The sequence below is a fragment of the Solanum pennellii genome, chromosome 1 (genome assembly GCF_001406875.1).
Source record: "Solanum pennellii chromosome 1, SPENNV200".
Classification (NCBI taxonomy): Eukaryota; Viridiplantae; Streptophyta; class Magnoliopsida; order Solanales; family Solanaceae; genus Solanum; species Solanum pennellii.
The window spans coordinates 85,247,248-85,260,555 of record NC_028637.1 but is presented as its reverse complement, the minus strand read 5'-3'; the positions used below and the strand labels follow the sequence as shown (position 1 = coordinate 85,260,555).

Here is a 13,308-nt window from a genome sequence, read left to right as displayed (position 1 = left end):
ATATACCTTGAACATTGATAGGAGAATCATATATACCCCTAAATAACTTTTTAAAAAAATTAAAAGTAATAAATATAAATTTAAAACTAATTTTTTTAACTTCCGTTAAATGAAGGGTATATGCGGGCCATTTTCTAACGGCAGGGGTATATGTGAGCCGTTTGTATAACGGTAAAGGCATATATGAACCACTTTCATAATGAGGGGTATATCAGCTCCAAATGGCAAAGTTGAGGGGTATATCAGACCCCTTTCCCTACTTAAAATCTTAATTATTGGTTCATTCTTAATTGCAAGCACACTCTAACTTGAATGTGTCAATTGCCTAGACTTGCTGAAAAACGATTGTTATTTTTAAACTTTTTCTTTTGAATGTGTATTTATTACTTTTATGATTATTACTTTCGTGCCAAATGCTGAAAAAATCATATAGTTTATATGAAAACTTTCTTATCGCGTATATATATATATATATATATATATATGTATGTATGTATATATATCGAAAATTGAACCGTTAAGTATTATAAATCGAGTAACCACAAATCGATAAAAATATCTTATTGATTTGATTATCGGTTGATATATTTACAAACCAAAAATCAATAAATCAAATTAATAACACATAAAATCAAATCGAAGCGCTCGATGCACACACTAACAACTAATAAATATACCTCTGATCATCATCCGTTTAAATAATAATATACAAAAAAGAATTTTAAAAAAATGAGACGTGGTCATTGTAAAACCCTCTACGTGGAAGTTGTATACAACGCAATCCCAATTTCCAACTATAAATACCTTCACCTTCCTATTCGTCAATTTTCACTAATAACTCTTCATTCAATTTTAGGGACCAATTTTATTTTATATACCGATCAACTCATAGAGAAAAAAAATAGCATAAAACCAAAAAATCAAACTTACGCGAATTTTTTAGTTATTAAAAAATGGGTTTCTAAGAATTAGTGTTGTATAAATAGATTTGTGTATAAAGGGATCATTTCGTAAAAAATGGGTCAGGCATTTCGTCGAGCAACTGGAAGGATCGGAAGTTCTACTGTCGATGCGGCGAAGAAACCTATCGACCGGAGAATCCCGCCGGTGAATAAAACTCCTGCCGATAATGTTGGTCCAGTTGCCGGTATGTCCTTTGCAGTTTCTAATTCATTTATTCGATCTTTTGCAATTTAGGAACTTAGGTCTTATTCATGCCGCAGCTAGTTTATATTTCTTGCATTGCACAAAGATAACTTACTCTGTGCAAATAAATTTACATTTTATAAACTGCTACAGTGCAATCTCAACTTTCGACAGCAAAAAATGGCACCCCAGGTGTAGAATAGGATCAATGAAGCGGGAACCACGAGTTCTCAGGTTCAAAATCTAATGGAGGTAAAAATACAAGATAATATCTCTCCATTCAACCCAATGGAGAGAGTAACCCATATCTGTGTTTGGTGGAAGGTAGCAGGTATCCATGGAATTAATTGAGGTGAGCGCAAGGGGTCTGGATACGTCGGTTATCAAAAATATACTATCATTTTAATAACTACGGATGAAAAAATGTTTGTTTCCAAAAAGTAGAGTCATTCTTTTTTGGATGAAGGTAGTACATTACATTGCTGGGAAATGATTTGGGTTAGGAACTGAAACTGAAGGGAAGACCTGAGACTAATTGGAGGGACAGTGCAGTGTAAGATTGTTGATCAATTTCACTGCTATGACCTCACAAATACAGACAATTCTAAGTTAGTTCAGGTTATGTATATGAGTCTTCAGTATCATTTTTGTTTCTTTTGAACCGGTTCATCTTGTGATCATAAATTTAGTAGTTTTACGCTTGCCTTCAATGTACCACAAGTTTATGAAACACTACCATAAAAAGGAAATTTTGGAATAATCAATGTGTGGTTGGTTGTCTCTCTACTTTAGTTTCCATTAGAACGAAATCTGCAAAAATTGAGTTTGTTGCATGCATTGTTTGTTGAAATTAGGTCTTAGACCTAACTCACACCCCAAAAGCTTGCTCAAAGGGAGGAGGATTGTCCAAGTCATCTCATTAACCACCTATGTGGGATTTTGTCATTCTTTACCACCCCACCTCACGCCCAGTGCGCTTCGCATCTGGTGCGTGACAATTTTGATTTTTGGGGCCCTAACATCGGGTGAGATCTGATACAATGTGAGAAATATATGGGAAAAAATATTATTGAATTGTGTATCTAAATTTTACATTGAGACCCTATTTATAGACACTACATTAGAATCCTTTTCCGACTAGGAATCCTATTCTTATTCTTATTCCTATTCCTATTTTAAGTAGGAAATACTTACTCTATTCTAACACTCCCCCTCAAGCTGGTGCATACAAATCATATGTGCCTAACTTGTTACAAATGTAATTAATACGAGGACCTATGAGGGACTTGGTGAAGATATCTGCAAGCTGATATTTGACTTCACGAATTTTGTAACAATATCTCCTGAGAGTATTTTTTTCTCTGACAAAGTGACGGTCAATCTCAATGTGCTTAGTCCTTTCATGGAACACTGGATTTGATGCGATATGAAAAGTCGTTTGATTATCACATACGAGTTCCATTTGATCAATTTTGCCAAATTTTAGTTCTCCCGGTAACTGTTTGATCCAAACTAGCTCACAAGTTGCTGTCGCCATTGCTTGATATTCTGATTCCGTACTAGATCGAGCAGCCACATTCTGTTTCTTATTCTTCCATGACACCAAATTACCTCCTACTAAAACACAATATCCGGATGTCGAACGTCTGTCAGAGGGTGATCCTGCCCAATCAGCGTCTGTATATCCAATGATATGCTCATGGCCTTGATCCTCAAAGAGTAGTCCTTTCCCAGGAGCTGACTTTATATATCGCAGAATACGAACCACTGCTTCCTAATGACTTTGATAAGGGGAAGACATAAACTTACTTACAACACTCGCAGGAAAAGAGATGTCAGGTCTAGTCACCGTGAGATAATTCAACTTTCCATTGAGCCTTCTATACCTTTCAGGATTACTAAGTGGCTCCCCCTGTCCTGGAAGGAGTTTAACATTGGAATCCATAGGAGTGTCAATAGGTCTACATCCCATCATTCCTGTCTCCTCAAGAATGTCTAAGGCATACTTGCGTTGGGAAATAACTATACCTGAACTAGATTGAGCAACCTCAATACCTAGAAATACTTCAATCTGCGAAGGTTTTTAGTCTGGAAATGCTTAAAGAGATGTTGCTTCAAATCAGTGATACCATCTTTATCATTACGGATGATATCAATATCATCAATGTAAACAACCAAATAGATACATCGACTTTGTGCAGAATGTCGATAAAACACCGAGTGATCAGCTCCACTATGAGTCATGCCAAATTGCTGAAGTACTGTGCTGAACTTCCCAAACCAAGCTTGAGAAGATTGTTTCAGACCATAGAGTGACCTACGCAATCGACATACAAGGCTACTAGACTCCCCTTAAGCAACAAAACCAGGTGTTGCTCCATGTAGACTTCTTCCTCAAGATCACCATGCAGAAAAGCATTCTTAATATCCAACTGATGAAGAGGCCAATGACGAACGACAACCATAGATAGAAAAAGGCAGACAGATGCTATTTTAGCCACAGGAGCGGAAGTGTCAGTATAATCTAGCCCAAATATCTGAGTATACTCTTTGGCAACAAGGCGAGCCTTAAGTTGATCAACCTGACCGTCTGGGCCAATTTTGACTGTGTAAACCCAACGACAACCAACTGTAGATTTACCTGCAGGAAGGGAGACAAACTCCCTAGTACCATTTTTATGCAAAGCAGACATCTCATCAACCATAGCCTGTCTCCATCCAAAATGAGAAAGTGCCTCACCTGTAGTTTTAGGGATGGAAATAGAGGACAAAGACGACACAAAGGCATAACGGGGTGATGATAGACGATGATAACTTAAGAAGGTATAATGTGGGTTAGTATTTCGAGTGGATCGTATACCTTTTTGAAGTGCAAGTGGTTGGCTAGGAGGAGGCAAGTTCGTAGTAGGAGCAGGGTCTGGCGCATGACATGAATCATTTGGGACTAGGGATGGACGTTGACGGCGATGATAAGTTTGTAGTGGTGGCACTACAACTGGAGATGTAGAAGTAACCGTAGATTCTTCAAAGGTTGGCACTGGTAAAACTTGAGGTATGGGTAAGTCCATAGATATATCAGGATGATCAGAAGATGTATAATAAGGCTCAGACTCAAAAAATGTAACATCAGCGGACATAAGGTGTCGATGAAGATCATGTGAATAACAACGATACCCTTTTTGAACCCTATAATAACCAAGAAAGACACATTTGAGGGCACTTGGGGCTAAATTATGAACAAAGCATGTGCTCCCAAAGACACGAGGGGGATAAGATAGAGATGTGACTGATGAAACAGTATGGAATGTGGAACTTGATTTTGAATAAAAGAAGAGGACATTCTGTTAATTAAATAACCAGATGAAAGGACTGCATCGCCCCAAAAACACAACGGAACATGGGATTCAATGAGGAGAGTGCGAGCAGTCTCTATGAGATGCCTATTCTTTCTTTAAACGACACCATTTTGGTTGAGGAGTGTATGGACAAGTGTTTGGTGAATAATTTCCGTGGTGAGACATAAATTTCTGAAACAAGGATGATAAGTATTCTAAGGCATTATTACTACGGAAAGTACGAATAGAAACACCAAATTGATTTTGTATTTCAGCAAAGAAACCTTTGAATATAGAAAATAACTCAGAACGATTTTTCATTAAGAAAACCCCAGTGCATCTCGAATAATCATCAATGAAACTAACAAAATAACGAAATTCTAAGGTGGAACTGACTTTACTAGGACCCCAAATATCATAATGAACTAATGAAAAAATAGATTCTGAACGACCCTTAGTACTACGTGAAAATGTAGCACGAGTGTGTTTTCCAAGTTGACACGACTCACAATCTAATGTGGATAAACTAGAGAAACTAGACACCATTTTTTGCAGTTTGGATAGACTTGGATGTCCCAAACGTTTGTGAATTAGATCTGGGGAATCTGTAACGGAGCATGCTGTTAGGGAATTAGAAGAGGTAAGATACTAAAGGCCTTGTGATTCATGCCCTGTTCCAATCGTTTGTCCTGTACTGCGGTCCTGCATGAGAAAAAAATCATAAAAAAAAGTTATGCTACAATATAGGGATTTTGTCAAACGACTATCGATTTTAGATTAAAAGGAGAACCAGGGACATAAAAAACAGAGTCTAGGGTGACAGAAGATACGAGTTTGGCTTTTCCAACCCCTTTTAGTTTTGTTTGGATCCCATTGGCTAAAGTAATAGCTGGAAGAGATTGTGAATAAACAATATCAGACAAAAGTGATTTATTACCAGAGATATGATCAGAAGCACCTGAGTCTATGACCATGATCCAAGAGTGCTAGACTGTGACACACAAGTAAAAGAATTACCCGCAACAGAAACATGAGGTTGTGCAACCGAAACTACTTGTGGAGACGTTTGTTTATTTGCACGATACCGAAGGAACTCTTTATATTCCTTTAGAACAACAAGATCATAACTGGGTGGTGGACCATGCAAAATATAACATATGTCACGAGTGTGTTCAGGTTTATGACAATGACTACACCTGGATCGAGGCTTTCCAAAACGTTCTCTCCCTCGTCTATTCTCCAGAGACTGGTATGTAAGTCGGAAACTGCCGGAAGTGCTACACTAGTCTGAAAATATTGGAAGCTGCCGGAATCTGCCCCCAGTGGCCTGAAAATTCTGATTTCGCCGGAAACGGTTTGGTTCTAACTCCTGTGATCGGATCTAGAGAAAACTGGTCTGGTTCTGGTCTACTGGGCGACCCCAACAGAAGAAAAATTCTTGAAAAAAAGTGACTGGAGAACCACTCACGCGTCGGCGCGTGAACAGATCTCGCCGGAAAATTCCCACCTTTGACTGGCGCGTGGGGGCGCGTGGAGGGGTATTTTCCGGTGGGTCTGGTTGGGGTTTGGTCGCCTGAGCTTCCCGAGCCTCGTGACGGTGTTGTCTTTTGCACAACACCTTCAGAACGAAAGATGATGCAAATCAGTCCCACCATCGTCACTGGAATTTGACACCGGTGACTTGAAGTTCTCACCAATGCTCTGATACCATGTTAAAATTAGGTCTTACGCCTAACTCACACCTCTAAAGCTAGCTCAAAGGGAGGAGGATTGCCCAAGCCTTATAAGGAGTCCACCCATCTCATTAACCACCTATGTGGGACTTTTGTCATTCTTTAATATTGTTAATAACACGTATTGAATCAAACTACCATTTTGAAGGTGAATATGACTTTCAAAGAATATGGAAGTAGCAGGAGGAAATATTTCTCATTAAAGAAGTCAATGTTCTTATCAAATTCTTTTGCTCGCTTGTTGATTCAGTTGTAGTTTTGTCAAGAGCATAACTAGTGCATCATTATCAATCAAATCAGTTGACTGTACATCTATACCAAAATGGTTGGGGTCATTTATATTAGGGGTAGGTGTTCGGTTCTTCGGTTTAGTAATTCAATTGTGTACGAAATGCCAAACCAAACCGATTCGGTTAGGTTCATTTGGTTTTTCTTATTTGTTATTTTTTTTGGTATGAGCATAATAAATGGGCTATTTTTCTGCTTGTAAAATGGACTACTTTTTTAATTAGAAATGTCTTATGTGAACTCAAGACACGTGGAACAATTATTGGTTGTCTACTGTCTTCCTTTCAGCCGCTCTCTCTTTTGTAATTTAAAGAATTGTGAAGTTGTACGTACTTTAAAGATATGGGAACAGTCTCCTTACTAGATGAATGGCTTTTGTGGTTGAACGCCTTGGCATGAAATCCGAACTGGTTCTCAAAAATAGACACACCCCTCCTCCTCACCCTCATCTTCACCACCCTCTCAACTTCCATGTTGTGACTTAGCAGCTTTATACCCCTGTAGTTGTTAAAATTCTGAATGTCACCCTTGTCCTTGTACGACGGAGCCATTATACTCCACCTCCGTTCTTTGGGCATTTTGGCCATTGTAAAAACGACATTAAACAACTCAATCAGCCCCTCCAAACCCGTCTTGCCTGCACTCTTCCAAGATACCACCTAGTGTTTTTTTTGTCTGCTGGGATTCGAACTGAGGTTCACACCCACTTCTTGACCACTAGGCCATAATTTATCATAATCTGACTGCAAACTTATTGCGAGCCTCTGCATTTATCCTGTTTGGGATGTGCAAGGCTCACATAGGGCAGTGACAATTGGAGCTTGATTGTTTCAATAAATAATCCTGTGCATTCGGTTAGGATAGGTAGAACTGGTATGTAGCTAGAATGGTATTTACTACTGTGTATGCATAGAGTGTGCTCAGGATCACAATTCACAGGTCAATCGTACCGAGTTGCTGCGTGAGTAGTTGAACTATATTTATGTCAGTTTTATGCTTTTTTGTGTAATCTCTCAATGCAAGCTGTGTGATCAACTTAAGTCCACATTTGGTTTTTGTCAAGTTCTTTTGCTTTTGTTCGAAGATAACAATCAGGGAGAAACAGATCTTTAAGCCACCACAGAAAATGGATCTTTCATCCTGTCCATTTATAGTTAGCACTGCAATATGTATGTGTTTGTACTTGTGAAATGGGAACAAATATCTAAATACAATTTCGGAGTTATGAATTGATATTAATCCAACTTATTGCAAATTAAATCAAATTTGAGTCTCCATCAGCCAAATGGGTCTATAAATTTGAGATAGACTGAGTTCTAATCACATCGCACAACAAACTGGGAGAGTCTTGGATTAAACATTGATGGCATCCATTAAGGTGTCTTTTTTTGCTCCGAGAACGGTTAATGCCTTTCGCTTGTTTACTTTTCTATCTTCCCAGGAAAACAACTTGCTTCAATATTTCCATTGCAAGAGTGTTTTTAGAACTTCATAAATACTTACATGATAAGTGACTATTTGGTTTTGCTTCTTTAGAGAGCAGCCCAAAGGTTGCTATTAAAAATACCGTGGAAGAGAAAGATCCCAAGTTCGATGCAATGCTTAGTCAAATGGTCGGTAGAATTCAAGCCAAGCCTGGTGGAAAGCTAGAGATGGGTGAGGTAAGTTTAATTTGTTTGCATAACTTTCAGATTGGACGTGTGCGCCATGGACTCTGCAACTTTTGAGACACTCATAGATTATTTCTTAAATTCATCAATCACTATTACAACTTTTGCGTAAAGCTTCACCTTCTTTAAAGACGGAAGGTATGAGAGTGATCTAGAGGGGCCAGTGTTGTCTGCCCTTGAAGGAAGTATATTCTGAATTTCTTGTGCCATCTTACTGTCCTGGTTTAACTAAATTTGGTCCAGATGATTCCCTCACCCCTCACCCCTCACCCCACCCCACATACAGCACCCTCTATATATCTAGAAGTTGTAAACACTCACATGAAATTTCTCTTCTTTTTTTTTTGAACTCCTTTCCTCAATTACATCTTTATGTGCAAGGAGTAATGTAAAATGTGCAAGTCAGGAGTTTTAATTAGTACTTAACTCATATCAATTCTTTTTCCTTTATGGGGGGACAAAAAGCACGAGGCAATGAAATAATAACATGATATTTTCCAGGCCTCGAGAATTCAGCTTACACTAATCTGTTGAAATTTGGCAATCCTATAGAAGTCTTTTTAAGTCTTAATTTGTTGGAGCCTTAAACTGATGTATGATCACCATGTCTGCGCACTTCATGCTCCTATATGTGACTCTTCTGATGACGGTCAAGCTTCTGAGAAAATAATGTCATACATTGTAGTTAAACCATTCTTATCGCCTGTCAGATATTCTTCCCTTCATAGAAGGTTTAATCTCAACAATGGGGCTCCCTCTTGGGTGCAAATAAAATAGAGATCTTAAGTTATCCGGCACTAAATTGTGCTGTCTGATTAAATGTTCCAGTTTATGTAGATTCGGACATAGTAATAGGTACAAGAACACATGTATCAGGAATAATTAGTTGTTAACTCATGCCTACTGTGACAGGCAACAGTGGTGGAGAGGTATGATAGACCCTTGCCTAAGCTAAGGAATACAACTTCAGAGTCTAGCAGATATGAGGAAAGGCCTGCTCCTACAGGTACGCTGAATGTGGCACAGATAAAAGAAATTCTTCTCCTGCATCAAGGCAGATCCGATGATCATCAAGGGCCTATGGACATCAATGGAATTTCTGAGCGGTTTAGAATTGATGCTGCCCAGGTTCAGAGGATTCTGCAGTTCGTATCTTTGCCTCCGGAAGACACTAGTAAAAAGAGGAACACATAAGTGTATCATATTTTATAGTCATTGATATCTCAAAGAAATGAGTGAGTTCACACTTCCCCTGAGGTGGTTTCCTTTATGCATCAATTTTGCAGCTGTAAGTGGTCTGTTGTAATAATGACCTATAATCATGGTCCTGGAGAGAAAATGAATACACTAAACTGATCGTAATGATGTTTGTTGCACTAGAAGAGAGCCTTCTTTTTTTCCATATCGAGAAGCTTACAATAGGTCCTTGTGGTCGGGCCCTTCTAGGACCCTGCGCATAGCGGGAGCTTAAATGCGAACTAGCCTTTTGGTTAATTCTACAGACAACCTGACTTGATGATTCCTTGATTTATAATTTCATAGAGCTCCCTTCATCGGAATAACCCCTTTGTGGTTTACGATATTACACTTGTATTTTTTATTTTAGTTTTTCGTAAGGATTCTCTTTACCTATTTATTATTGAATAAGATTTTTATAATATGACTAATTTGCCCTCTGTAATATAATTTTTATTCAATCAATTTTGTAAAGATTTCATTTAATTATTTTAGGACAAAATATTTTCCATGTTCACTAAAATTTACAAATCCGTTGGTTCCATTTTTCTCTTGAAAGGATCTTAGTTGGAAGTTTAACTCTCAAAGATTAACTAAGTTTTGAGACGGCAGAAATTGAATTTAAGAAATTGGATTTCACCTGGAATCGGCCTAGCTACTAGCAATTAAGATTATCATGTTTCATTGATGTTTAAATTTTAAAATTCAAACGTGTTGCACATTTCTGTTCTCGAATTCCTTTTTATTTCATACTCATATTAGTTAATTAACCATATCTTATATTCGAAATTCAATTCTGAAATCATATCTCTAAAATATCTTCCATGGTTCTATTGGAAACAAATATGCATGTATGGTTAAGGTTTTGCCTAAACTGGATCATGATATATCATATATGGTAAGCCAAGTAACGATAGAACTTGGATTTTTCAACAATTTTTCAAAAAATTCTTTCAATTTGTCCAAGTAACAGATAAAAGAATGGAGATTTTAAGAGAGACAGAAGGTCACTTTGATGAAGCTAAACGTGAAAGAAGTCTCTGAAATTATCCGTTATACTTAGCTCCCACCCTCAATGCTGAAGTGAGGAGTGTTTGCCATGCAAACCCCTCTGGTCAACTAACTCCTTTTTGGGTTTTTTTGTCTTCTACATGACAGTTTATAAACTTAATACCTCCTCAAAACAGGTAAACTTGACTCAATGATTGGCTCCAGCATTATTTACCGATTGCCTAATAGAGTGAATCAGTTAAAAAACATCTAAGGGAGATCCAAAAGACAAAAAGGAAGCAAAAAAAGCACCAAGAGCTTCCAACAAACCTCTGATATTGTCAAGCCATGAAATATTGTGGTCGCCTTAAAAGGAGCTCAGTGTCTTTCTCTTGAACAGAACAAAAGCAAGACGTCATTCAACTGAACAAAATCCCTATAATACTCCCCATCTTGCAAGAAGTGTCAATTATGGCCCGACTTTTTACTTCCTTCGGACTTCTTAAGATGCAAGGAGAAAAAGAATGACAAAAAAATAAACGAGCTCAAAATTATCAGGCCCTTCCCAGTTGCCACCGCCAATGACGAGGAAGTAAGACAAAGTACTCTGCATGCTTCAAGTCAATTTGGACTCTAACCAGTCTGATGTATACTCGTAAGCAACAAATGTCACAGCACCTGCAGGTGCAGCTTTAATAACCGAGGGAACAATCCCTTTGTAAAGTCCAGCCCAACCCTCCTCGATCAAGATCCGTTTGAGGCCATCATACATATTCTTGTAGGCGTGAGGCTTCAGTTGAGCTCCATACCTTGGATGTCTTTGTAGTCCTTCAATCTGCATGGTATAGGGTTACAACATTAACTGTTGTCACAAACAATCATCCACTTGCATATGATTTTTGTTATATCTTTCCTTTTAACAATGCAAGGGACATACCAAAAAATAAAAGTTGATCACATATAAAGGAAGACTTATAAAAGAATTGGTCTGAGTTAAACATGACAAATTTTTGACACTACACTGCACACATCTAGAATTGCTCATGGGTTGTAGAAGATAACGATGACAAATTATTTTTTAATTATATGAGTGTAGAAATAGTGAGATAGCAGGTCAAATTTTGAAAACTAACACTAAAGGATTGGAGGTGAAGAAAAAAAAATAAGCAGGAGGAGGATGTTTGTATTGCATATTAAGTCTGGAGGTTCCAAATCCAGACATCGGTAAAGACACATATCAGGAACACGTCTATAGAAAGAATTCTAACTTTTTTAGGCACTCAAAGAAGGAATATGGAGAAACCGGACCTTTTCCTGGTTTCCAAATTCAAAACACAGTTCAGACAGACGTTTGGACTTGAAACAGATTTCATTGGGTTTTGGGAAACAATGTGTGTGATTGAACCAATAAAAGATGTTTTTGCCCCAAACCATATTTGGGGATTGTTGAAAATCTTTAAACAAAAAGAACAATTAAGAAAATAGAAAATGGTTTTTGAAAAAAATAATCTCCTCTTTAAACCACCCATCACCCCACCCCGAAAACCAAAACCTGGACCTGGAGAACAAGATAACTATTGTTTGTATTTTAAAGAGGAAACAGGCATTTCGTGAATTTGTTTTAAATCAAAAAGAGCACTTGGCCCACTTAGGATAAAAGCACAGGCTGTTCTTAAAATATCAATAAGCTTCACTTTATTTGTATTTCGGACTAAACCACAGATAGAGAATCAACTGAAAGAGAAATCTACCTGGAACCTCTTCTTGACAACATCAAGAGGATGACAGACAGCTTTCGCACATGTCCCAGCAGCTAAACCGCAGATGAAAAGCTGAAAGCTTGACACTTGCTCATCACCATGGATAGCATTAGAAGATCTAAGATGATTCCAGGCCTACAAACATAAATCCAATTGTGAGAGACCAAATTGAGAACACTTGCTACATTTAACTTGAGGAAAAGTGGTGGCAACAGCATATTCTCACTGTACAACAAATAAGTTAATAATCAAATGAAACTGTGTGTCAGAGCTTCTGACACATATATACATGTCTCAGCAATCTCCAGAATAGTGCTGCGAATTTGGAGGGTCAGATTTTTCAAGAAAAATAAACCAGTGTAAAATGCACAAACTGCTAGGGTGGTTTAAAATTCTTATCAAGCTAAAATAATTCAAGAACAGAATGGTTCAATAAAATCAATCACTCTAATCCTCAGAATGATTCAGGGACAGGACTTCCATAGAATGGAATTGGCTTCATCTAATAACATTGATGTCATGCCCATTGGTGTCTACAACTGCATATACCACTGTCTCTGACCCAAAACTTGTTCGTTGACTCTGAAAAGTACTTGGATTTCGGAAAAAATGTAGTTTTAGATAAATTTATGCACGTTTAGAAAATCATAAAACTTCTACATCATAATACGTCCCATGTACATCATTGTTTCTTCTACTTCATCACTTTTTTAAAAAATCTAGTATTAAGTAGCTTTGACCTAAGCCTAGCTTAACCTTTTGGACATCAAATCTTTAGGATATTATATGGAGTACCTTTTTGTGTATTTCGTATTACAGGTAAAAGCATCTCTCATAATTTAACAGCTTATGCACATAATGTCGTCTATGAATTTAGAAGTGTTTCCTTTAAAGTTGTCACATCTGCAAATATTATCCCAAGTCAAAAATCCAATTCAGTACATTATCCTCAATGGCTCAAACAACTGTCGACAGTATCAAACATTGCAAGTGAGACTCTATGAAAGGGTAAGCCTTTACCATCATCCAGCGTTTGAATGTATCGTAAGTCCCAAATTGCAAACCAGCATAAGGAACAATCTCAACAAGTGTAGGTGTCAATCCAGAATACAGTCCTCGAATGCCACGAGTTCTGAATATATCAACAGAT

The 13,308-nt window shown here is 37.6% G+C and overlaps 1 protein-coding gene across 1 annotated transcript; it reads left to right on the top strand.

Moving 5' to 3' along the window:
• The first annotated feature begins 849 nt into the window (after positions 1-849).
• Positions 850-9,835, top strand: LOC107009554. The gene is made up of 3 exons (XM_015208900.2): positions 850-1,147; positions 8,039-8,163; positions 9,085-9,835. The coding sequence occupies exons 1-3, from the start codon at positions 1,018-1,020 to the stop codon at positions 9,364-9,366; spliced, it is 537 nt and encodes a 178-aa protein (XP_015064386.1). The 5' UTR covers positions 850-1,017; the 3' UTR covers positions 9,367-9,835.
• Positions 9,836-13,308: the final 3,473 nt, after the last annotated feature.